This window comes from Chiloscyllium punctatum, chromosome 26 (assembly GCF_047496795.1).
Source record: "Chiloscyllium punctatum isolate Juve2018m chromosome 26, sChiPun1.3, whole genome shotgun sequence".
Lineage (NCBI taxonomy): Eukaryota > Metazoa > Chordata > Chondrichthyes > Orectolobiformes > Hemiscylliidae > Chiloscyllium > Chiloscyllium punctatum.
The window spans coordinates 71,422,816-71,449,958 of NC_092764.1; the positions used below are offsets into that span (position 1 = coordinate 71,422,816).

At 42.2% G+C, this 27,143-nt stretch overlaps 1 protein-coding gene across 7 annotated transcripts in view; it reads left to right on the plus strand.

Annotated features, from left to right (window-relative positions):
* fcsk (fucose kinase) overlaps nucleotides 1-27,143 on the plus strand; it is a 391,653-nt gene that overhangs the window by 154,631 nt on the left and 209,879 nt on the right. For 6 of the 7 annotated variants that reach the window (XR_011952315.1, XM_072547619.1, XM_072547621.1 and 3 more), the window contains one exon: nucleotides 5,802-5,953. The exons of the other annotated variant lie outside the window; for it this stretch is intronic. Coding sequence is in view for 4 of the 6 variants with exons in the window: in XM_072547619.1 (XP_072403720.1) it covers nucleotides 5,802-5,953 (152 nt within the window). In the remaining 2 variants the exon portion in view is untranslated. The remainder of the gene's footprint in view (nucleotides 1-5,801; nucleotides 5,954-27,143) is intronic. 7 annotated transcript variants of the gene reach the window in all.

Below are 27,143 nucleotides of genomic sequence, written 5' to 3' on the forward strand. Positions count from 1 at the left end.
TATGAATGCCCTAACCCATGTGTGCAGCAATGCCAACTGTGGTGCAATGAATTTAGTTGTTGCTACTTTCCTTGGAGGGACCTCCAGCAGTATACAAAGTGTATATCTGTTTGCAGGGGAACAACCGCAGGAGACGTCTGCACTGCCTGCCTAGTCGCTTTCCCTATCTCGGATCTTCAATTCCCTTTCTGTCCATGGAATCTTAGCCTATGGAGTTACCACCTCGCCACCATATTTTCATCTTTGTCAATTCTCCACAGTGTTCCCAGCTGCAGGTCCAACTCTGAAACAACCTTCCATGAACTATAACTGGAGACACTTTCTGCATTCATTCTAGTTCCAGACGCCAGACTCCCCATATTAAGCAGGAGGGGCAAATCACAACTTTGAGCTCTCCTACCATGACTTACACCTTTAAATTGAACCTTTAGATTTCCGTTCAAATCAAATAGTTTTAGTTACTCTAGAACCCTTCTTCTCTGAACCTCTGCAATATTATTTTACAAATGATAAACCCAGAATAAATACCTTACAAACTATAAACAATAAAATAGTGTAAATAGTCACCCAACTTTACTTAAATGATCAGCTGCTTCCTCTAATCCCACATCACCTTTTGGGCACACTTTCCAGGCAACTTCATTGCGATGCTGACTCGACGACAGTCTTCCCAGTCTGCTTCACTGCAAAGCTGACTCGAGGGCACTCTTCCCAAGCTGCTTCACTACAATGCTGCTGCAGGACAGTCTTCCCAGAAAACCTGATTGCAGAAACAGGTTGTGATTATTCATGGTCAAAGAGTATGGTGCTGGAAAAGCACAGTGGTCATGCAGCATCCGAGGAGCAAAAGAATCGATGTTTCTAGCATAAGCCCTTCATCAGGATTCCAGATTGAAGTGCTTGTGCTCGAAAAGTCAACTCTGCTGCTCCTTGGATGCTGCGTGACCTGCTGTGCTTTTCCAGCATCACACTCGTCAACTCTGGTCTCCAGCATCTGCAGTCCTCACTTTCTCCTGTGATTATTCATGCTTAATAATAGACTGAATGATGGTTTGGAGAATACTGTGTACTTTGAAATTCGTGAGTTGTTTTTGACTTATTTTGAATTGATAAGCTATTTCTATACATAATAATATATTGTGCAATTATTTTAGAGGTTCTGAGCTCTCACTTTGAACAGGATAAGAAAATACCAGTTTCTCCTTAACATGTGTTGTATCAGAGCCTCATTGGCTACAAGAACTGAGAGAAAGGAAGTCATGAAAAGGCTTGGTGTATTTTAATTCATAAGTAGCTAATAATAGGTGATGTGAGTGTTCGAAGACTGATGCATCATATTCCCTCAATTACATCTGATAGCCAGCTGAAAATGCAGCATAGACAGACAAGAAACTGTTCAAAAGTGTTGTTTCTTTTATGGAGAAATGCTAATGTTCCCAAAATTATTTGTTTCCAAATATTTCTTTGCAGATTGACAGTCATTACAATAAGTAGCTCTGTCAGATCATATCCCTTCAATTAAAAACTGTAGAATTATTCGGAAAGAAAGGCTGGCATTTATGTAGCAGCTTTCACAATCTTAACACCCCAAAGTGCTTTTGAGCCAGCGAAGTACTTCTGAAATCATATTGTTGCGGTAAAATGGGAACTTGGGCAGCTAATTGCATGCAGAGAGCTCCCACAACAGCACTATGGGAATGACCAAATTATCTGTTTTCGCAGTGTCAGCGTTTATTGACAAGAACACCAGGGAGAAATCCCCTGGTCTTGTTCAAAATAATGTCAAGTGATCATATATGGCCTTAGTTTAACCCACTAATGAAAGAAAGTATCTCCAACAATGTAGTACTCTTTTAGGTCACCTCCACTTCTGAAAGAACAAGGCAATATTTTTGTCTCCCTCTTGAATCACCAAAAATGATTTTTTTTTAGACCAAATCACCCATCAAGTTACTTGTGAAGTTGCCTTTGAATGAGGCAATATGGGTTCAAGCCACATTCCACAACATAATCTGCACTGTATTTTAGTGTTCGACTCAATGCTGGAATTGCTGTTTGCAGGAGATCTTAACTCCAGGTCATGTCAGGGTGTAAAATGGAATTCCCATCACATCATGCAAGAAAGCCAATTTTCTTCCCAGTACCATTCATTCAGCAATGCCAAACTTTGATGAGTTCGAGAATGTTTGACCAAATTTTCCAAATAAAGGCCATATTGCACAGATTGAATGTTCTGATGAATTTGTTACATGGAAAATGCAGATGGGGCTGACTGCCCAGTCTCGCAAGGCTGTGAAATGTTTAGCACTCTATAGTGTTTTGAATTGCTGATCAGGAACCAAGCCCTTCCACTACTTGGAACCATTTCTAGAAACCAGCACATAAATGCAAACATAATCCCTTAAACCAATTACATTCTCCCCTTCTTTCATTCTTTCATGCGATATAAGCATCACTGGCAAGACCAGCATTTATTTCCCATCTCTATTTGGCAGTCAGCCGCCACCTTGAACCGCTGGAGCTTATCTAGTATAGGCAGACCCACAGTGCTGTTAGAAACAATGTCCTGGCATTTTAGCAGTGAAAGATCAGTGAAGTAATTCCAAATCAGGATCATGTGTAAATTGGAGGGAAACTTGCACATCACTGCGTTCCTAAGCATTTTCTGCTATTTTTTGAAAAGATAGTGTGTAAATTGTCTGTACAATCGGTTCTGCGATAACACAGTAGTTCCGTTCTCATGCAACCCTGTGGTCTAAGAAAATCATGTAATAGTAGTACCATTTAAACTGAAGTGGGAGATGGCATGGGGCAGGGTGACACTAGGCGCATGGACACACAAGATGGCCGCTGAGCCATAAGTTGACCAGTTCACACACAAGATGGCCAACGGACCACAATATGGAAAGAGATAGCAGAGAGAACACAGATACTGTTGGGGCCACCAAAATGCCAGCACAATGCACTCTCAACCTAATTGATTTGTCTAATGCGGGTGGGGGAGAGAGAATGCGCATGAGTAGGGTACACTGCCCACCGAAGTGTCTGGATCCAGTCAACACCTCTGATGGAAATGCTAAGTGTTTGATACAGACTCTGAAACTGACAATTACTGCACTGAAATTAACAAAGGCTGTGCTGGAACTGACAATGACTGCACCAAAACTATCAACAATTCTGCACTGTTTAAACAAACTACGTTACAAAGACAGTAACCTCATCAATGATCTATTATGTTTCAAAACATATAAAAGTTTCCTGATGTGTTCCGGGTTGAGAGAGAACTCACAGCTGACCACTGTGCTGTTGGTATCTTCCTCTCCCCTGAGCTCCGGTATTTCCTTGTACAATAAACTCTGTTGTTGAACCCTGACTCTGACTCCAAGGCTGGTGATTTTCCCCACAACAAAGCTAATTGGGCCGGAATCACATTATAACCAACACGCGCTTTAAATATTTATACTACAGAAACAGCGTCCCTTATTTATCAATCGTGTTAGTGAATTCTTTTAAGAAAATACACGTTATAGCACAATGACCTGCATATTAGTTATATTAAGGATTAAAAATGTAGAGTTTCATCTTGAGGTGATTTGGTAGTTGTTTACTTTCAATTTGTTTTATTCTTGCTTTCCTATGTTTGTAAGCAAGGCTTAAACATTTGACCCAGCTTACCGGCTTTTAGAAACAACAAAGCCCTGAGGTTGCTGTGGAGGTAATTGCTGAGGGCATGGCTATGTTTTAAATGAACAATATGGTGGGCTTTGGTTTTAAAAAAATCAGTAAGCATAGGAAGGCTGGACTTGGAGTTGCTGAAACATGGCTCACTGTGTTTAACCAAAGAACTTCACTTTGTATGTTAAGAGAGAAAGGTTCCGGAGAATTGACTAGGACCATGTAGCTCTGCAAAGGGGGGGGAGGGGGAGGGGGAGGGGGAGGGGGGGGGGGGGGGGGGTAGAGGTAGAGGTGGTGGAGGGGGGTAGAGGTGGTGGGGTGGTGGGGGGTAGAGGTGGTGTATGCCACATAACTGAGCTGACACTTGATCTTTGAAAGAAAAACATCCTCAAGAATAGAAAACCAAAAAACTATTCATCTCTACTTTGGAACCCAAATTTCAAGCAATAAAAACATTTTATAAACTTGTTTCACAATACAGGCTGCTCAGTATCTGAGGAGTTGTGAGTGGTACTGATGACAACCATGGATCTTCAGTAGCTCAAACGTTACACACATCTGACCCTATCACATTTTCATAATGTGTCATGAAATGAAGTAGGTATGATATGAAATAGGTTAAATGAAATAGCTGCATTTTAGGGCAGCTAGATAAGTGCATTGGAAGAAAGACATAGAAGATTATTGCTGATAGAGTTAGAGGAAAAGGTGTGGGAGGAGGCTGATGTGAACTATAAACTGTGGTGTAGACCAGTTTTTCTGTGGAGTAAATTCAATATAAGTCAATCACTAATGCATTCTTCTTTTTACTAGATTGAATAAAATCAATCCTATACAAAGGTTTGACTCGATCAGCAGTAGTCACTAGACTCGCTAAAAAATTCTTTCTCTGCCAGTTCAACTCTATCTCCGTTTCCATGAATTCACAACTAAAACCACCATTGTTCAAATTAATTGATACTTTAAATTTCCCTTATAGACAACTTTATGCCATTTTTGCAATCAAAGAGAGCACTGAGTGCTGTAGGGTAAATGTTTTATCTGTAAGCAGGCGCCTTCCACATGGAGCAGCACCCCATCAGCACATTAGATTTTGTGTTGAAGTCTCTAGGGATAAACATCAGCCCAAGGCCTTCTGAAACACACTGTATAGTGCTACCACTGAGCCACCTGATTGTGCATTTCTTACGGTTTGAAATATCAGTTTCCCAGTATACCATAATGGGCAAAAGTATTAAAATATAATTCCATATGGATGCAGTTGCTGCATTTTTATCACAGAATTATATTAACCAACATAATTCTTTGTATTTGTATTCCTCATAGCCTGTTGGTACCACTTTTTATAATAAACCTACTTGCCACGTGTGTTAATATGTTGGAGGGACTGTTACTTTAAAATAATTTATTTCAAGTGCTAGGTTACTTTGTTTTTATAGAATATTTTTAGTCAACACACTTATTAAATATTTATCCTTGTAATCTGAATTGTCAGCAAGGCAGTAATTATTGTCTGTCCCCAGGTTCACTTGAGAAGGTGGTAATCCTTTTTGTACTGTTGAAATCTCTGCAGTGGAAGTATTTTAACTATTACTAAGTACGAACTTACAGGATTTTAACCAAGTGGTGAAGAAGGAATAGCAATAAGTATGACTATGAGATTTGAAGAAGAAGGTAGAGTTATTCCCAGATAGTTACTACCCTTGTTTTACTAAGATGGTTTGGAAAATTCTGTCAAAATACTGCACTGCATCCTATAGATGATACAGATTGCTACTATGCCATGCTAGTTGTGGAGGAAATGAATGATTAAGGTAGTGATGTGGTGTTAATTCAGCAGATGACTTTGCTACTGCTGAGCATCTTGCGAGTAGTAGCTGCATTTATCCTTGGAAATGGTGAGTATTCTGTCAGACTCTATAACTTTTGCCTTGTAGCTGATAGACAGGCTTTGCTGGGTCAGGAGATGGGTAACTCACTGCACTATACCCAGCCTTTCATTAGAGTAAAAACCAATGAATGAAAACCAATACTCTAATTTCACAGAAAGACTGTCACATCATTACTGCCACTGACGACTTGACAATCTAACATTCTCACTGGAGTCTCGTCCATTTTCTTTCCAGAACTTGAAATCCGCCAACACAAAGGATCTATTGCTCCTGATGTAGTTCTTCTCACTGTGGAGGATCCACAGACTTGTGTTGGTAGTGGTGGTGCCACCCTCAATGCATTGCTGGTAGCTGCAGAACATCTCAGTGCCAAGGCAGGATATACGGTAAGTTTGCTTCCTTTAGTTGGTGAAGACGGGTTGACAGCTTACAGAATCTTATAGGGCCATTTGTATCAGCTGTTTGAAAGAGCTGTCCAATTGGCTTGACTCCCCTTATTCTTGCTACATTAGCTTGAAAACATTTTCCGTAAAGGTATATATCCCTTCCTTTTGAAAGATTTTTGTTGAAACATGCTTCCATCACACTTTCAGGCCCAGCATCCCAGATCAGGGGAGATTTGAAAAAAATCTCCTCATTCTCTCCTCTGGTTCTTATGCCAGGAATCTTAAATCTGTCTTCTGATTCTAACCTTCCTTCCAGTAGAGACACTTGTAATATTGATCACTACAATTAAATTGTCAGCTGACAATTTAGCAGATAATTGTTAAACTATATGAACCAGATCCCAGGATGAACTCCTGGTCCGTTGCAAATTAACTGATCTCAGTTAACTGATATTCAGTGTTGGCCTCAGTACTTTTGGATTAATAGATAATGAAATCACATGTATGAGTTCAAACATGATTCAATAATAAAGTCTGTATACTAACCTGGAATGTGAACTGTGAGAACACAATTGTGTGGGGGTGTGGATAAGTAACTTTTTGGTTGGAAATTATCCATAGGAATAGTCAATTGGAAGTTGTTTTTAATTAAACCTTTTGTTCTTGCAATAAATATTTGAGCTTCTTTTTCTTGAAGTGCACATCTCCCATATAAGCTTGAATAGGTGCTTAAGCAAAGGAACCTGAGTCTCATCTTTTGCCTACAATGGGGATTTCAAGACTAGGAGCACATTTTTAAGGTGAGAGGAGAGAGATTTAAAAAAGACATGGGGGCAGATTTTTAGTACAGAGGGTGCATCACGTACGGAATGAGTTTCCTGAGGAAGTGGTTGATGTGGGTACAATTACAACATTTAAAAGATACTTAGATAAGTACATGAATAGGAAAGGTTTGGAGGGATATGGGACAGGATCAGGCAGGTGGGACTAATTTAGTTTGGGATTATGTTCAGCATGGACTGGTTGGTCCGAAGGGTCTGTTTCCGTGCTGTACGACAATGGTCTAAGAGGGGGGAAGAAATGTTCAACTCACCCTTTCAGAGTGATAAGCAAGAAAGAAAGACTTGCATTGATTTTGAAGACATTGGAATGTACCAAAGCATTTTGCATCTAATGAATACTTTCAAATTATAGTCAGCATTGTAATGTATGAAACCAAACAGCCAATTTGTCTCTATCAAATCACTACTAATAATAGCAAGAAAATGATCAAGTGGTTTCCATTAAGCGGGGAGACTAGGACCTGTGGGCACAGCCTTAGAATTAGAGGGGGTCAATTTAAACGGAAATGAGGAGACATTTGTTCAGCCAGAAAGTGGTGGGCCTATGGAATTCATTGCCATGGAGTGCAGTGGAGGCCGGGATGTTAAATGTCTTCCAGGGAGAGATTGATAAACTTTTGATCTCGCAAGGATTTAAGGGCTACGGAGAGAGTGCAGGTAAGTGGAGTTGAAATGTACATCAGCCATGATTGAATGGCAGAGTGGACTCTCTGGGCCGAATGGCCTTACTTCCACTCTGATGTCTTATGGTCGAAGTAGCCTGTTTTAGCAATTTAGTTGAAGAATAAGTATTGGCCCGGTCACTGTGAAGAGAGGTGAGAACGCTGCTGCTGCTGGTATTAATCAGACAGGTTCCACACTCCAATAATAATCTAGTGATTTCAGAGGTAAAGTGTAGTTGGCCAGAGTTGAGTATACAATTCCGTTCTTTTACTGCTAATCTCAAGAGTATGTCGACTTGTGTACTACTTTAATACTGTCATGAACTCACATTCTATAACTAGGTTAATGTGTGGGACTAGATTAATTAACTTCTGAAGGTGGAAAAGGATGCATTGAGGATTTGCAATATCACTGGTACTGGGGAGTTGGCAGTTGCAGGATCTTGTTTATTTATGAACAATTGAAGAGAGCCAATGGAAATCACACCTTTTCATTTGTGTCCATTCAAAACAGCTCATCTGTCCTGCAGTATTTCAGAAGTGTTTTACATTCACTCTCTTCTATGTAGCACTTTGCAAAGGTGACCTTTCTCAGTTTGTCTGTCTCTGTCACACAAACACACACACATCGAAATATATATATTAAAAAATTGGTGAGAGTTGTTGATCATGTGCAATATTTTGGTCCCTTTGAAAGCTCCAGACATTTAATTAGAACAAATTCCTGTTGGTGATGCAGTTATAAATTAATATTTCAGTACACAAGTTGCTAGCAAGGTCTTAAAATCTCTAATAATTGTTTCTTGCATGAAATGCATCATCTTGAAAGAGCACTGAATGCTGGGTCGACTTAATTACGTTTAGTTTTAGATAATAAATTCCTGTGACTAGGAAGTTTCCCAACTCATCAGACACATATTAATATGAATCATCCATTGTGGTTATCATCCTGGGGAGGCGGGATGGGATTGGGTTGGGTCTGCAAACTGCAGAAGCAGTTTGGAAGCACTTACAGATTGGGTGAGTCCCGAGTTGGGTTATAGAATCACAGAGGTGTACAGTACAGAAACAAACCCTTGGTTCAACCCGTCAATACTGACCAGATATCCCAAACTCAACAAGCCCCATTTGCCTGCATTTTGCCCAAATCCCTGTAAGCCTTTCCTGTTCATGTACCTTGTCCAAAAGTCTTTTGAATGCTGCAACTGTACCTGCATCTGCAACTTCCTCTTGCAGCTTATTACGTAATTGAACCTCTGTGCAAAAAAGTTGCTGTTCACGTCCCATTCAAATCTTTCTCATCTCACTTCAAAATGATGCCCTCTAGTTTTGAATCTCCCTACCCCTGTTGGAAAGAAGAAAATTTGATGAACTTGTTTTAGAAATCATTACATCGCCCATCTCATTTATCACCAACCTCCCACCTTGAGTTCCAATCTATTCCCTATGCACCCTCATGCCCATAAACCAACTCACGCTCATGCCATGTTCATTCCATTGTATACCCACATGCTACCTTCACCATCCTTATGGCATGCCCATGGCCAGTCACCCACGATGGGCAATCCTCACATGCCATGTGGAAGAAAGTTATATATCTAACAATTGAGTAAAGCACATAAATAATGCAGCAAGAAAACCTCTCATTCATGAAAACCGTTCAAAGATTTTAATATTTCCTCATGTAGTCAATCTGTTATATACAAAAAAACCTACACAATAACCACATCAATAGCCAATCCTTTCAGAGCCTCTTTTTGTGTCAATCAGAAGATGTATGCCATATCCCTGGCTGAGGTAAGTGTTTTTCAGAGTTTTTGAAATGAGCCAAATGTTTCTTGGCAGCCGTTGTCAACAATGTACTCTTGAAACTCCAGGGCAGATTTGTCTCTACGCTGCTTTAAATGGCCTGTCACTCAAAGAAGTCTTGCAGATCGCGCTTTATTAACACTGACAGCCGCAGTATTTATTTTTTTCATAAAGTACTAGGGATTTAAATAATTTGAGATTGTGGCACTTTAAACATACCCTCTGTATGCCCTGCGAAAGCATTTGTTCTACCTCATAAATCCCTGACTATTGCATTGTGGGTTAAGACTGTTGGAACAGTGAACATTGGCTCTTGACTTCAGCTTGAATTTTGGATGGCCTTGTTGAGTGTGGGCCACTTGCTTGTGGAATTCACACCCAGCCTTTCCTCCCTGCAAACAAAACAATGAGATTTGTCAGAAGTGGGAGGGGTGGGACTTGGCATCCAGCTTTCACCTGCCATTTTCAATTCCAAAAAAATCTGGTTCGACATCTCAGTTGCTTTAAATGTCTATTTAATTTCTTTCTATTTTTAATGGATATTTTAGATTATTAAATAGACAGATGTTGCAGCAAGCCTCAGCACCAGAAAGTGGAGATGAAAAAGTTGAGCTGCAGACCCTGATTATGACTAATGGATGAGGGACTACTAATGTCAGTAGGTAAACCAGTCAAATTACATCTTGCTCATTGAAATTTTTCTAGCCTACTTTTAAGTCAGAACCATGATGTAGAGGTGTTGGTGTTAGACTTGGGGTGGACAAGGTCAGAAGTCACACGACACCTGGTCCAATAGGTTTATTTAAAATCAGAATATTTCAGATCGGTGTTCCTTCATCAGGCGAAGAGACAGGTTTAGTCAGAGGAGCATGCTTCCTTTTGTCAAAACATAAGCTGAATGATCCTGAGCATAGGTGAAATGTTCCAGTGTGTGGTCATGAGTCAGAGGATTAGGCTTGACTATGGTGGGCTTTATAGTCAAATAACTCAGTGATGCTTCTTTTCAAACTTGAAGAGTTTATAGTAACAGATGCATTTAAAATATGTGAAAATTGTAATAGGCAAAGTTCACACCAAAACATAAGGACATTCATCACAGAATCCCTTCAGTGTAGAAGCAGGCCATTCAGCCTATCAAGTGCACACTGACCCTCGAAAGAGCAGCCCTCCCACATCCAGACACCTGCCCCATCCCTGTAATTTCCATGGGTAATTGACCTAACCTGCACATCCCTAAACACTAATGACAAACTAGCGTAGTCAATTCACCAAACCTAAGGGAGGAAACCCACGCAGTCACGGAGAATGTGCAAAGCCACACAGACAGTGACCTGAGGCTAGAATTGAACCCATATGCCTGGCACTGTGAGGCAACAGTGCTAACCACTATGCCACCATGCTGCCCCCCTACTTCCTATTTTTAATAAATCTGTGGATATTCGCCGAGCATTTATTCTTTTTAAAATAAGGTTAATCTTCATGTGCTGCTCTCCTGTGATCTTGCTCATGCGGATTTTTCTAAATATAGACTAAGACTAAGCTGGACACCAGATCAGTGAATCAGGAAATGCCATTCTAATTCAGTCTTCATTTATTGCCCCTGTTTTTATACAATAGTGTTTTAATTACATTTCAAAAGTGAGGCTATTCAAGGCTAAATCATTTGCAAACCTCTTTAATAACACTGAAAACATCTTTGGAACCGTTAGCAGTGTTTGCTCCACTGTAATAATTGCTTTGGAATGAAGAGCAGTTGTCACAAGAACCTATGGCCTTTTTTATCATGCCAGGAGTGTAACAGACAAAGATATCTGACTCCAGCCTTTACAAAGAAATGATGAAGGAGCAGCACTCTGAAAGCTAGTACAGGTACACAATCCTTTATCCGAAAACACTCGGGGCCAGCTGGTTTTTGGAATTTGGAATTTTTCAAATTTCGGATTAAGTGACGGTTTGACGGTGAAATTTTTAAAAAGTCTTACCAAACAGCACACTCACGGTGAGTATTATGGACCCTGAGATAGAATTGAGGCCTCACAGTGCTGGGCAACGTTACCCCCCACGTCGCATCTGAGTGACATGCATCAAGTGGGTGTGGACAATAGACAATAGACAATAGACAATAGATGCAGGAGTAGGCCATTCTGCCCTTCGAGCCTGCACCGCCATTCAATATGATCATGGCTGATCATTCCTAATTAGTATCCTGTTCCAGCCTTATCTCCATACCCCTTGACTCCACTATCTTTAAGAGCTCTATCCAATTCTTTCTTAAAAGAATCCAGAGACTGGGCCTCCACTGCCCTCTGGGGCAGAGCATTCCACACAGCCACCACTCTCTGTGTGAAGTAGTTTCTCCTCATCTCTGTCCTAAATGGTCTACCCCGTATTTTTAAGTTGTGTCCTCTGGTTCGGCACTCCCCCATCAACGGAAATATGTTCCCTCCTGCCAGAGTGTCCAGTCCTTTCATAAGCCTATACGTTTCAATCAGATCCCCTCTCAGTCTTCTAAACTCAAGGGTATACAAGCCCAGTCGCTTCAGTCTTTCCGTGTAAGGCAATCCTGCCATTCCAGGAATTGACCTCGTGAACCTACGCTGCACTCCCTCAATAGCCAGAATGTCTTTCCTCAAATTTGGAGACCAGAACTGTACACAGTACTCCAGGTGTGGTCTCACCAGGGCCCTGTACAGCTGCAGAAGCACCTCTTTGCTTCTATACACAAGGTTATAGGGGATTCTATAATTCTATAATTAGGGGGACAGATAGTATCCTTTGCAAGCCGGATCGGGAGTCTCGCATGGTGTGTTGCCTGCCCGGTGCCAGGGTGCGAGACATCTCTGACCGGCTTGAAAGGATATTGGAGCGGGAGGGGGAGGATCCAGTTGTTGTGGTCCACGTTGGTACCAACAACATAGGCAAGTCTAGGGTGGAGGACCTGTTTGGGCATTACGAAGCACTAGGCAGGAAATTGAAGCACAGGTCCTCAAGGGTCATAATCTCCGGATTACTGCCCGAGCCACGTGCCAATTGGCATAGGGACAAGAAAATTAGGCAAGTAAACACGTGGCTAAGGGATTGGTGTGGGAAAGAGGGATTCCACTTCATGGGGCACTGGCATCAGTTTTGGAACAGGGGGGATCTGTACCGTTGGGACGGTCTCCACCTGAACCGATCAGGTACCAATGTTCTGGCGAAGAGGATAAATAGGGTGGTCAGTAGGACTTTAAACTTCTGAGTTGGGGGGAAGGGAAAGTGAAAGCAACAGGGAGTATGGAGGTAAATGGAAAGATAAGCAGCAGGATAGCATGTTTCCAGGCGGATTTAAAATTGAGGCAGACTGAGAATGCAGAAAAAAGCAAGGATAACTTAGGACATATGACTTACAACATCTCTAATAAGGAAGTTAGCATTAAGGCACTTTACCTGAATGCTCGTAGCATTCATAACAAAGCCGATGAATTAATGGCACAGATAATAGTGAATGATTATGATGTAGTAGGCATCACAGAGACTTGGTTACAGGGGGGTCAGGACTGGCAGTTAAACCTCCATGGTTTTTCGACTTATCGAAAAGACAGAGAGGTGGGCAGAGGGGGTGGAGTTGCCTTGTTAGTTAAGAACAAAATTAAATCTATGGTATTGAATGACATAGCGTCGGATGATGTGGAATCTGTGTGGGTGGAATTGAGGAACCACAAAGGCAAAAAAACCATAATTGGAGTTGTGTACAGACCTCCTAACAGTGGTCAGGACCAGGGACGCAACATGTACCGGGAAATAGAGAAGGCATGTCAGAAAGGCAAGGTTACATTGATCATGGGTGACTTCAATATGCAGGTGGACTGGGTAAATAATGTTGCTAGTGGATCTAAAGAAAGGGAATTCATGGAATGCTTACAGGATGGCTTTTTGGAACAGCTAGTCATGGAGCCCACAAGAGAGCAGGCTATTCTGGACCTAGTGCTTTGCAATGAACCAGACTCTATAAAAGATCTTAAAGTAAGGGAACCCTTAGGAAGTAGCGACCATAATATGGTAGAGTTCAGTCTGGAGTTTGAAAGGGAGAAGGCGAAATCTGATGTAATGGTGTTACAGTTGAATAAAGGTAATTATGAGGGCATGAGAGAGGAACTGACTAAAATAGACTGGAAGCAGAGGCTAACCGGGAAGACACTAGAGCAAAAATGGCAGGAGTTTGTAGGTATAATTGAGGACACTGTACAGAGGTTCATTCCCAAGAAAAGAAAGATTAACCGGGGAGGGATTAGACAACCTTGGCTGACAAAGGAAGTCAGGAAATGTATTAAAGAAAAAGAGAGATCCTATAAAGTGGCTAAGAACAGTGGGAAATCAGAAGATTGGGAAGGATACAAAAGCCAACAGAGGATAACAAAGAGTGTAATAAGAAATGAGAGGATCAAATATGAAGGTAGGCTAGCCAGTAATATTAGAAATAATAGTAAAAGTTTCTTTCAGTACATAAGAAACAAACGACAGGCAAAAGTAGACATTGGGCCACTTCAAACTGATGCAGGGAGCCTAGTGATGGGAGATAAGGAAATAGCAGGAGAACTTAACAAGTACTTTGCGTCAGTTTTCACAGTGGAAGACAGGAGTAATATCCCAAAAATTAAAGGGTGTCACGGGGCTGAGTTGAGTATGGTTGCCATTACGAAAGAGATAGTGCTAGAAAAGTTAAAAAGTCTTAAAATTGATAAATCTCCTGGCCCCGATGGGATACACCCTAGAGTTCTGAGAGAGGTTGCTGAGGAAATAGCAGAGGCATTGGTTGAGATCTTTCAAGAGTCACTGGAGTCAGGAAAGGTCCCGGACGATTGGAAGATGGCTGTAGTAACCCCCTTGTTCAAGAAAGGATCAAGGCAAAAGATGGAAAATTATAGGCCAATCAGCTTAACCTCGGTTGTGGGTAAAATTCTAGAATCCATCATTAAGGATGAGGTTTCTAAATTCTTGGAAGAGCAGAGTCTGATTAGAACAAGTCAACATGGATTTAGTAAAGGGAGGTCATGCCTGACAAACCTGTTGGAATTTTTTGAAGAGGTAACAAGTAGGTTAGACCAGGGGAACCCAGTGGATGTGGTCTATCTGGACTTTCAAAAGGCCTTTGATAAGGTGCCACACGGGAGACTGCTGAGCAAGGTGAGGGCCCATGGTGTTCGAGGTGAGCTGCTGGGATGGATTGAGGATTGGCTATCTAACAGAAGGCAGAGAGTTGGGATAAAAGGTTCTTTTTCAGAATGGCAGCCGGTGACGAGCGGTGTCCCGCAGGGTTCGGTGCTGGGGCCACAGCTGTTCGCATTATATATTAATGATTTGGATGAGGGAACCGGGGGCATTCTAGCGAAGTTTGCCGATGATACAAAGTTAGGTAGACAGGCAGGTAGTACTGAGGAAGTGGGGAGGCTACAGAAGGATCTAGACAGGTTGGGAGAGTGGTCCAGGAAATGGCTGATGGAATTTAACGTGAGCAAGTGCGAGGTCTTGCACTTTGGCAAAAAGAATATAGGAATGGACTACTTTCTAAATGGTGAGAAACTTAATAAAGCCAAAGCACAAAGGGATCTGGGAGTGCTAGTCGAGGATTCTCTAAAGGTAAACATGCAGGTTGAGTCTGTGATTAAGAAAGCGAATGCAATGTTGTCTCTTATCTCAAGAGGGTTGGAATATAAAAGCAGAGATGTACTACTAAGACTTTATAAAGCTCTGGTTAGGCCCCATTTGGAGTACTGTGTCCAGTTTTGGTCCCCACACCTCAGGAAGGACATACTGGCACTGGAACGTGTCCAGCGGAGATTCACACGGATGATCCCTGGAATGACAGGTCTAGCATATGAGGAACGGCTGAGGATACTGGGATTGTATTCGTTGGAGTTTAGAAGATTAAGGGGAGATCTAATAGAGACGTACAAAATAATACATGGCTTTGAAAAGGTGGATGCTAGAAAATTGTTTCTGTTAGGCGAGGAGACTAGGACCCGTGGACACAGCCTTAGAATTAGAGGGGGTCATTTCAGAACGGAAATGCGGAGACATTTCTTCAGCCAGAGAGTGGTGGGCCTGTGGAATTCATTGCCACGGAGTGCAGTGGAAGCCGGGACGCTAAATGTCTTCAAGGCCGAGATTGATAGGTTCTTGTTGTCTAGAGGAATTAAGGGCTATGGGGAGAATGCTGGCAAGTGGAGCTGAAATGCGCATCAGCCATGATTGAATGGCGGAGTGGACTCGATGGGCCGAATGGCCTTACTTCCACTCCTATGTCTTATGGTCTTATGGTCTTATACTCAATCCCTCTTGTTATGAAGGCCAGCATGCTATTAGCCTTCTTCACGACCTGCTGTACCTGCATGCTTGCCTTCATTGACTGGTGGACAAGAACACCCAGATCTCTCTGAACAGCCCCTTTACCTAATTTGATACCATTGAGGTAGTAATCTGCCTTCCTGTTCTTGCCACCAAAGTGGATAACCAGACATTTATCCACATTAAACTGCATCTGCCATGCATCTGCCCACTCACCTAACTTGTCCAGGTCACCCTGTAATCCCCTAACATCCTCATCACATTTCACCCTACCACCTAGCTTTGTGTCATCAGCAAATTTGCTAATGTTATTGCTGATACCATCTTCTATATCATTTACATATATTGTAAAAAGCTGCGGTCCCAGCACGGATCCCTGCGGTACCCCACTGGTCACTGCCTGCCATTTCGAAATGGAGCCGTTAATCACTACCCTTTGTTTCCTGTTAGCCAACCAATTCTCTATCCAATCTAGTACTTTGCCCCCAATCCCGTGCGCCCTAATTTTACTCACTAACCTCTTGTGTGGGACTTTATCAAAAGCTTTCTGAAAGTCCAGGTACACTACATCCACTGGATCTCCCTCGTCCATCTTCCGAGTTACATCCTCAAAAAATTCAAGAAGATTAGTCAAGCATGATTTCCCCTTCATAAATCCATGCTGACTCTGTCCTATCCTGTTACTATTATCCAGATGTGCCGTAATTTCATCCTTTATAATAGACTCCAGCATCTTTCCCACCACTGAGGTCAGACTAACTGGTCTATAATTTCCTGCTTTCTCCCGCCCACCCTTCTTAAAAAGTGGCACAACATTAGCCGCCCTCCAATCCTCAGGAACCAACCCCGATTCTATTGAACTCTGGAAAATAATCACCAGCGCATCCACGATTTCCCGAGCCACCTCCTTCAGTACCCTGGGATGTAGGCCATCAGGTCCCGGAGACTTATCAACCTTCAGACCTAACAGTCTCTCCAACACCAAATCCTGGCAAATAGAAATTCCCTTAAGTTCAGGTCCTTCAGCCACTGTTACCTCAGGGAGATTGCTTGTGTCTTCCCCAGTGAACACAGATCTGAAGTACCCATTTAATTCCTCTGCCATTTCTTCGTTCCCAGTAATATATTCCCCTGCTTCTGTCTTCAAGGGCCCAATTTTTGTCCTAACCATTTTTTTGCCTTGGACATACCTAAAAAAGCTTTTACTATCCTCCTTTATATTCTTGGCCAGTTTACCTTCGTACCTCATTTTTTCTCTGCGTATTTCCTTCTTACTAATCCTCTGTTGTTCTTTAAAAGCTTCCCAGTCCTCCGTTTTCCCGCTTATCTTCGCTAAGTTATACTTTTTCTCTTTTAACCTTATATGTTTCTTTACTTCCCTTGTCAGCCACGGCCGCCCATGTCTCCTCCTGGGATCTTTCTTCCTTTTAGGAATGAACTGATCCTGCATCTTCTGCATTATACACAGAAATATCTGCCATTGTTCCTCCACGGTCTTCCCTGTTAAGGTATTAAACCATTGAACTTTGGCCAGTTGCTCCCTCATAGCTCCATATTTCCCTTTATTCAACTGAAATATTGTCACTTCAGATTGTACCCACTCCCTCTCAAATTGCAGATTGAAGCTTATTGTATTATGGTCACTACTTCCCAATGGCTCCTTCACTTCGAGGTCACTGACCAATTCTGGTTCGTTACACAATACCACAATAAGGCGATCCAGAATCGCCTTATCCCTGGTCGGCTCCAGCACCAGCTGCACTAAAAATCCATCTCTGAGGCACTCCACAAAGTCTCTTTCTTGAGGCCCGATACCATCCTGATTCTCCCAGTCTACCTGCATGTTAAAATCCCCCATAACAACTGTAGTAACATCTTTGCGACAAGCCAATTTCAGCTCCTGATTCAACTTACCTCCAACATCCAGACTACTGTTTGGGGGCCTGTAGATGACTCCCATGAGGGTCTTTTTACCCTTAGTGTTTCGAAGCTCTATCCACACTGACTCTACATCCCCTGACTCTAGGTCCGCCCGCGCAAGGGACTGAATATCCTCCCTTACCAACAAGGCCACCCCACCCCCTCTGCCCGTCAGTCTTGGAGTCGGGTTAACTGTTTGCACGCCAAACAACCTTATCAATGAGATAAAAACTTCATGAGAAAACCTTCAGATTTTAGAGCTTTACGGATAAAGGGTTGTCTCCCTGTACTTCCTACTAAACCTGTCGGACTGTAACCTGGTGTTATAGAGTCATAGTCATAGAGATGTACAGCATGGAAACAGACTCTTCGGTCCAACCCGTCCATGCCGACCAGATATCCCAACCCAATCTAGTCCCACCTGCTAGCTCCCGGCCCATATCCCTCCAAACCCTTCCTATTCATATACCCATCCAAATGCCTCTTAACTGTTGCAATTGTACCAGCCTCCACCACTTCCTCTGGCAGCTCATTCCACACATGTATCACCCTCTGTGTGAAAACGTTGCCCTATAGGTCTCTTTTATATCTTTCCGCTCTCACCCTAAACCTTTAGTTCTGAACTCCCCGACCCTGGAGAAAATACTTTGCCAATTTACCCTATCCATGCCCCTCATAATTTTGTAAACCTCTATAAAGTCAGCCCTCAGCCTTGGACGCTCCAGGGAAAACAGCCCTAGCCTGTTCAGCCTCTCCTGATAGCTCAAATCCTCTAACCTCTATGGGCGGCGTGGTGGCACAGTGGTTAGCACTGCTGCCTCACCCCACCAGAGACCCGGGTTCAATTCCCGCCTCAGGCGACTGACTGTGCGGAGTTTGCACGTTCTCCCCGTGTTTGCTTGGGTTTCCTCCGGGTGCTCCGGTTTTATCCCACAGTCCAAAGATGTGCAGGTTAGGTGATTTGGCCATGCTAAATTGTCCATAGTGTTAGGTAAGGGGTAAATGTAGGGGTATGGGTGGGTTGCGATTCGGTGGGTCGGTGTGGACTTGTTGGGCTGAAGGGCCTGTTTCCACACTGTCAAGTAATCTAATCTAAACCCTGGCAACATCCTTGTAAATCTTTTCTGAACCCTTTCAAGTTTCACAACATCTTTCCGATAGGAAGGAGACCAGAATTGCACGCAATATTCCAGCAGTGGCCTAGCCAATGTCCTGTACAACTGCAACGTGACCTCCCAACTCCTGTACTCAATACTCTGACCAATAAAGGAAAGCATACCAAACGCCTTCTTCACTATCCTATCTACCTGCGACTCCACTTTCAAGGAGCTATGAACCTGCACTCCAAGTCTCTTTGTTCAGCAACACTCCCTGGGACCTTACCATTAAGTGTATAAGTCCTGCTAAGATTTGCTTTCCCGAAATGCAGCAACTCGCATTTATCTGAATTAAACTCCATCTGCCACTTCTCAGCCCATTGGCCCATCTGGTTAAAATCCTGTTGTAATCTGAGGTAACCCTCTTCGCTGTCCACTACACCTCCAATTTTGGTGTCATCTGCAAACTTACTAACTATACCTCTTATGCTTGCATCCAAATCATTTATGTAAATGACAAAAAGTAGAGCACCCAGCACTGATCCTTGAGGCACTCCACTGGTCACAGGCCTCCAGTCTGAAAAACAACCCTCCACCACCACCACCCTCTGTCTTCTACCTTTAAGCCAGTTCTGTATCTAAATGGCTAGTTCTCCCTGTATTCCATGAGATCTAACCTTGCTAATCAGTCTCCCATGGGGAACCTTGTCGAAGGCCTTACTGAAGTCCATATAGATCACATCTACCACTCTGGCCTCATCAATCCTCTTTGTTACTTCCTCAAAAAACTCAATCAAATTTGTGAGACATGATTTTCTATGCACAAAGCCATGTTGACCATCCCTAATCAGTCCTTGCCTTTCCAAATACATGTACATCCTGTCCCTCAGGATTCCCTCCAACAACTTGCCCACCACTGAGGTCAGGCTCACCGGTCTATAGTTCCCTGGCTTGTCCTTACCATGCTTCTTAAACAATGGCACCACGTTATGCAACCTCCAGTCTTCCAATACCTCACTTGTGACTATCGATGATACAAATATCTCAGCAAGAGGCCCAGCAATCACTTCTCTAGCTTCCCACAGAGTTCTCGGGTACACCTGATCAGGTCCTGGGGATTTATCCACCTTTACCCATTTCAAGACATCCAGCACTTCCTCCTCTGTAATCTGGACATTTTGCAAGATGTCACCATCTATTTCCCTACGGTCTATATCTTCCAAATCCTTTTCCATAGTAAATACTGATGCAAAATATTCATTTAGTATCTCCCCCATTTTCTGTGGCTCCACACAAAGGCCGCCTTGCTGATCTATGAGGAGCCCTACTATCTTTTGTCCTTAATGTATTTGCAAAACTCTTTGGATTTCTCCTTAATTCTATTTGCCAAAGGTATCTCATGTCCCCTTTTTGCCCTCCTGATTTCCCTCTTAACTATATTCCTACTTCCTTTATACTCTTCTAAGGATTTACTCGAGCTATCCTGTCTATACCTGACATATGCTTCCTTCTTTTTCTTAACCAAACCCTCAATTTATTTAGTCATCCATCATTCCCTATACTTACCAGCCTTTCCTTTCACCCGAACAGGAATATACTTTCTCTGGATTCTCGTTATCTCATTTCTGAAGGCTTCCCATTTTCCAGCCGTCTCTTTACCTGCGAACATCTGCCTCCAATCAGCTTTCGAAAGTTCTTGCCTAATACTGTCAAAATTGGTCTTTCTCCAATTTAGAACTTCAACTCTTAGATCTGGTCTATCCTTTTCCATCATTATTTTAAATCTAATCGAATTATGGTCACTATCCCCAAAGTGCTTCCCCACTGACACCTCAGTCACCTGCCCTCCCTTATTTCCCAAGAGTAGGTCAAGTTTTGCACCTTCTCTAGTCGGTACATCCACATACTGAATCAGAAAATTGTCTTGTAATCACTTAAGAAATTCCTCTCCATCTAAACCCTTAACACTATTGCAGTCCCAGTCGATGTTTGGAAAGTTAAAATCCCCCACCATAACCACCCTATTATTCTTGCAGATAGCTGAGATCTCCTTACACGTTTGATTCTCAATTTCCCTCTGACTATTAGGGGGTCTTTAATACAATCCCAGTAAGGTGATCATCCCTCTCTTGTTTCTCAGTTCCACCCAAATAACGTCTTTCCGGGAATATCCTCCCTCAGCACCGCTGTAATGCTATCCCTTATCAAAAATGCCACTCCCCCGCCTCTCTTGCCTCCTTTTCCATCCTTTCTGTTGCATTTGTATCCTGGAACATTAAGCTGCCAGTCCTGCCCATCCCTGAGCCATGTTTCTGTCATTGCTATGATACCCCAGTCCATGTTCCTAACCATGTCCTGAGTTCATCTGCCTTCCCTGTTAGGCCCCTTGCATTGAAATAAATGCAGTTTAATTTATTAATCCTACCTTGTCCCTGCCTGCCCTGACTGTTTCACTTGTTTCTGTTCTCAACTGTACCAGTCTCAGATTGATCTCTTTCCTCACTATCTCCCTGGGTCTCCCTGCCTGCCCCCCCGCCAACCCAACCTTACTAGTTTAAATCTTCCTGAGCAGCTCTAGCAAATCTCTGTGCCGGTATATTAGTCCCCTTCCAATTTAGGTGCAATCCGTCCTTCGTGCACAGGTCACTTCTATCCCAAAAAGAGATTCCAATGATCCAAAAATGTGAACCCACCTCCCATACACCAGCTCCTCAGCCATGCATTCATCTGCTCTCTCCTCCTATTCCTGCCCTCACTACCTTGTAGCACTGGGAGTAATCCAGATGGGCTGCACAGTGGTTAGCACTGCTGCCTCACAGCGCCAGAGACCCGGGTTCAATTCCCGCCTCAGGCGACTGTCTGTGTGGAGTTTGCACATTCTCTCCATGTCTGCGTGGGTTTCCTCCGGGTGCTCCGGTTTCCTCCCACAGTCCAAAAATGTGCAGGTCAGGTGAATTGGCCATGCTAAGTTGCCCGTAGTGTTAGGAAAAGGGGTAAATGTAGGGGAATTGGTCTGGGTGGGTTGCGCTTCGGCGGGTTGGTGTGGACTTGTTGGGCCGAAGGGCCTGTTTCCACACTGTAAGTAATCTAATCTAATCTAATCTAATCTACTCCTCGCGAGGACCTGGTTTTTAAATTTCTGCCTAACTCCCTGTAATCTCGCTTCAGAATCTCGACCTTTTCTCTTCCTATGTCGTTTGTTCCAATGTGGTCAATGACCTCTTGCTGGCCCCTCTCCCTCATGAGAACATTCTGCACCCTCTCTGAGACATCCTTTATCCTGGCACCAGGGAAGCAACACACCACTCTGATTTTTCGCTGCTGGCCACAGAAACGTATGTCTGTACCTTGGACTTTAGAATCCCCTAACGCAATTGATCTCTTGGATGTACCCCTCGTTGCATTAGAGCCAATCTCAATACCAGAAACTTGGCTATTTGTGCTATGTTCCCCTGAGAATCCATCACCCCCTACATTTTCCAAAACAGCATACCTGTTTGAGATAGGTATATCCACAAAAGACTCCTGCACTAGCTGCCTACCTCTCTTACTTTTCCTGGAGTTAACCCATCTATGGGCCTGTATCTGAGACTTTTCCTCCCTTCCTATAACTGCCATCCATCACATACTGCTGCTGTTGCAAATTCCTCATTGCTTCTAACTGACTCTCCAACCGATCCATTCGATTTGATAAGATTCACAACCAACAGCATTTATGGCAGATATAATCCGTAGTAACCCTTAAACCCTCTTTAAACTTCTACATCTGACAAGAAGTACATATCACTCTATTAAAGGCCATTTTTGCTCTTTCACAATCTACAGACTCAGAAATTAGCACCATCTTATTCCTCTATAAACACTGCCCCAGGTTAAATTAATAGTTATGGTTTATATTTAAGTTTAATCAAGAGACATATTTCCAAAAACACATAATCGAGAAAGAACCTACTCTACTCACTACTGCAGATTCTCGGTAGGCTACTTAAAACAACCATTAACTTATCTGATTCTATGCTGTGAACTTTGCCCAACAGTTCCTCCAAGATCAGTTGTGAATTTCACTGTTTATTAATTTTCCCAGATGCACTCCGATGTCCAATAATACATGAATTCAATCAGCAAAGGCAGTAACTGTGCAGGTTCTTTCTTTCTATCTCTCTCTCTCTCTCCTGCACTGACCACACCAAGTGCTTCCTTTGTCTGTGCTTCTCCCTTTTAAAACTGCTGTTGTTTTGACTTTTTTTTTCCCCCAAAGTTCCAAAACAATAAAACAGTAATTGCTGCTCCTGGAATTCGAGGATATCACCTCCAGCACCTAAAATACCTCAAAAAAGGAGCAGCTGTTCAGACAGAAACTTTTCCCATCCTCCATCTTGGATTACCCAGAATTGTGTGATTTTTAACTTTACTGAGAAAGTCATTACAACAATCTTAATACAAATTAATCGTTTTAAGTAATTGATGCTGAATTTACGGTACAAATTAATGTGTGGCTGTTATCAGTGTGAGTTTGAAATACGTTGTTGCCTCAATTGAATGGGATCTCTATCAAGTCTGTTTTCTCTTGATCAGCAATACTAAGCTGTACTGGGTCAGGAGAGGAAGCAACCAGTCAGACTTTCCAGTTACTGATCGTGTGCTGGAATGATTACTGTGTGTATAGGTTTGGTCCTAGTTGTGACTTTTTTGTTGTAGTTTGATGCCCTGAGATACTTGTCACTGAGGCACACAAATAATTACCCTGGTTATACTCCCTTACACCCTCTTCCATGGGGCAGAAGATACAAAAGTTTGAAAACACGTGCCAACAGATTCAAGGACAGCTTTCTCCCGACTATTATCAGACTTTTGAATGGGCTTCTTGTATATTAAAGTTGAACTTTCTCTGCACCTTCTCTGTAAGTGGAACACTATATTCTGTATTCTCTTTTATTACCCTGATGTACTTGTGTAAGATATGATTTTTCTGGATAGCATGCAAAACAATACTTTTCACTGTCTCAGTACATGTGACAATAATAAATCAAATCAAATTATTTAGGTGAGGAACATAGGATAATTGCAAGAAGCTGAGAATTGGCAACCATCAGGAATGATCGAATAACCAAATTCTGCACTGAATAAGGAGGAGCACTGAGGTGTGATAATATAGAGGTTTTTAAGATTATGCAGCGATGCAGGGTAGATACAGAGATGTTTCAATGTTTCATGTTACAAATGAAAGCAGGAATAGAGGCCATAAGTTTAGTGTAGGCAGTAATTAATTCCATAGGGATTCGGGGTAAATTATCCAGAGAGTGGTTGAAAGTGGAGCTCTCTGCCACAGGGAGTACAAAAACAAAATATTGCAGGTGCATAAATCAGAAGCAAAATAGAAAATGCTGAAAATACTCAACAGACCAGGCAGCAAGATGGGATCTGAGCTGTTAAGTGTTGTTAGATTTTCTGTTTTTTCAAGGAGTTGATGATAATCAAGAGAAACATGAGGGCGAAAGGAGTAGAGTTGGTGGCATTAATGAAAAGGGTTGGGAGGAGACCCACGTGGAGAATGAACAGATTGGACCATTTGGGCCAATGGCCTGTTTCTTCCCACATGTAATCGGAGATGTTTGTGAAGGCAGGAGGGGAGAGAGTTGAAAACTCATCAAGTATGGAGGTGGTTGGGGAAGTTAAAATGCATCTTCAGTTATCTTTAAGCCATTTCTAGAAAGACACCATTTTACTTCAGTCTGTCTTTCTCCTTGCTCTTCTTTCCTGAAGTAGTGCTGCGTTTGGTCGGGTTTCACTCGTCCTGGTACTTATTGGCACCTCATCCAAAGCAAAATATTATTAGGAATTTGAATTTTTAAAAGTTCGTCACCTTTGGGAAAAATAGCACTGAGAAATGTCTTGGATTAGGCAAAAACTGTCTGCATTTGAAGTGTATAGATGAAGCTGCACGTTAAACGAAGAGCTCTAAATAAGTAAATGATGGATTGTATTCATGTGTGAAGAATAGAAATCTTGGATCTGTGGCAAATGTCTGAACCCAGGGGATGTGGTCATTGCTGGATTATAGTCGGAAAGTAAGTTGTAAAGAGGGCATAAAAAGTCTGCTAAGAGTTTTAGATAATTTAATTGAGTGACGAAGATTTGATGGATAGAGTACAATGTCGGAAAATGTGAATAGAAAAGCAGCATATTAAATCAAGGGAGATTGAAGAGTAATATAGTACAAAGGGATCTAGGTGTCCTGATACATGAATTGCATACCATTACTATGAAGGTACAGCAATTGATTAGGAAGGCAAATGAAATGCTATTATGTATTGCAAATGGAATGGAATACAAAAATAGGAACACTTTGCTGAATTTGGAAAGGGCGATGCTGAGGCGACATCTATTGGTCTGTGAGCAGTTATGGTCTCCTGAATTTAAAAAAGGATCTAAATGCATTAGAAACATTTGAGAAAAGGTTCACTCACCTGATCCCTAGAATATGTGCGTTCTCTTATGAGTAAGGTTGGATAGGTTAGGTTGATTTTCACTAGAGTTTAGAGGTGATCTCATTGAAGCACATCATGATCCTGAGGAGGTGTGACAGGGTGATTGCTGAAAGGATGGTTCCCTTTCTTAAGGACTATAGGACTAGGGGATACAATTCAAAAGTAAAAATTGCTTCTCTCTGAGCATCATTGGTTTGTGAAATTCTCTTCCCAAAAAAGCAGTTAAGAGGAGTCTTTGAATATTGTTTAGGTAGAATTAGTCTTGACTGACAAGGGAATCAAATGATATAGGGGGTAGAAAGGATCTCAATCAGATCAGTCACGATATTATCAAATGGAGTCAGGTCAAAGGTCCATAAAGTTGCCTTCTGCTTCTAATTCATATGTTCATATGGAGCAAGCTCCCCCTTATCTGAAATCCAGCTGAGCTGAGAGTGGGTGGAAGTAGATAGCTCTCCTATTCCCTTTGTCACAGTAGTCAGCAACTCAAAATTATAGCCAAGGGAGATTTAAATATCAAACCAAGTTTATGATCAAAACTACGTATCATTTGTATTTTCTCAATGTTGACTCAGTCTGAAATCTGAAGCGAACTATGCTTCAAGGTTCAGATTGAAATCTAAGCAATGACCCGTGAGACAATTGTAGCTGTGAAGGATTGGACTCCCAGCTCGATGGTAATAAATTCTAATGCTAGCTGTAATTCCTCCTTGAATGTATCTGTTTTATTTCAAGGTGCAGCCCAGTCAATCATGTCATTTAATGGAAGACTGCAGACTAAATCCTACTTGTTAAACAGAGACACCAGCTGCCGAGGTCTCGTCAATCTCTTGCTTTCTGTCATTATATCTGGAAGTCACTAGAATATTGCAAGACCACCTAAATACAAAAAAAACTTGTTTTAAATAGAGAGAGGTAAATTCTAGGCATGTCACAGCTGTCGTTATCATCATCATCATCACTGAGATCTGTTAAACAATTGTTTTTATTTGAAAGAAAAAGAGAAAACAGGGCAATGTTGATTCCTCATCAGAACTGTTTATTTTGGTGGTTCTCTTGATCTTGATTCATATTGTTCCCCTGTTTATTTTTTTTTTAGACAGAGCTGCTGCATGTTTTCGGTGTCATCTGTTTTTCATACAGGAAGATGATGCTTTCCAGTGGGCGGCATGGTGGCACAGTGGTTAGCACTGCTGCCTCTCAGCGCCAGAGACCCAGGTTCAATTCCCACTTCAGGCGACTGTGTGGAGTTTGCACAGTCTCCCGTGTCTGCGTGGGTTTCCTCTGGGTGCTCCAGTTTCCTCCCACATTCCAAAAATGTGCAGGTTAGGTGAATTGGCCATGCTAAATTGCCCGTAGTGTTAGGTGAAGGGGTAAATGTAGGGGAATGGGTCTGGGTGGGTTGCGCTTCAGCGTGTCGGTGTGGACTTGTTGGGTCGAAGGGCCTTTCCACACTGTAAGTAATCTAATCTAATCTAATCTAAAAAACTGTGAGAGTTTGCAGGCATCATAGGTTTGACTCATCTTTCCATCTGCAATCATTGATTTGCTGCTTTCTTGCTGCAGTTATTCCTTTGGGGCCAATTGCAGAACTCCATTCTGCTCGCTGACTCGGGAAATTTCAGGGGAATGGGCTCCTGAAGTGCTCGGTGATGTTGCAGGACATGCTGGCATGTTACTAGCAGACATTACTATTCCTTTCATGCAGGGAGTAATTTAAAAGCTGCCATGACGCTAGTTTGTGTTGAAGGCCTGTCAACCCTGACTGTTCTAATAATCATCACCAGGAAACACACAAAAGAACACCCTGAAAATAGAAGAAACTGACAACTCAACCTATGTATGTGTGTATTATATCAATAAACATGACTAAACAGGACTCAGTAAAGGTTCTCAAGCAACTATAAACTAATTATGTCCAAAAACATTCATTAAAATGAGACATAAGCTTGTACATTTCAAGTTAAGAAAAAGATTTATTCTTTCCACCACAGTCACTGACATAGGAACGAAAAAGACTTGTATTTTTGTGCACTTTCCACAGCATC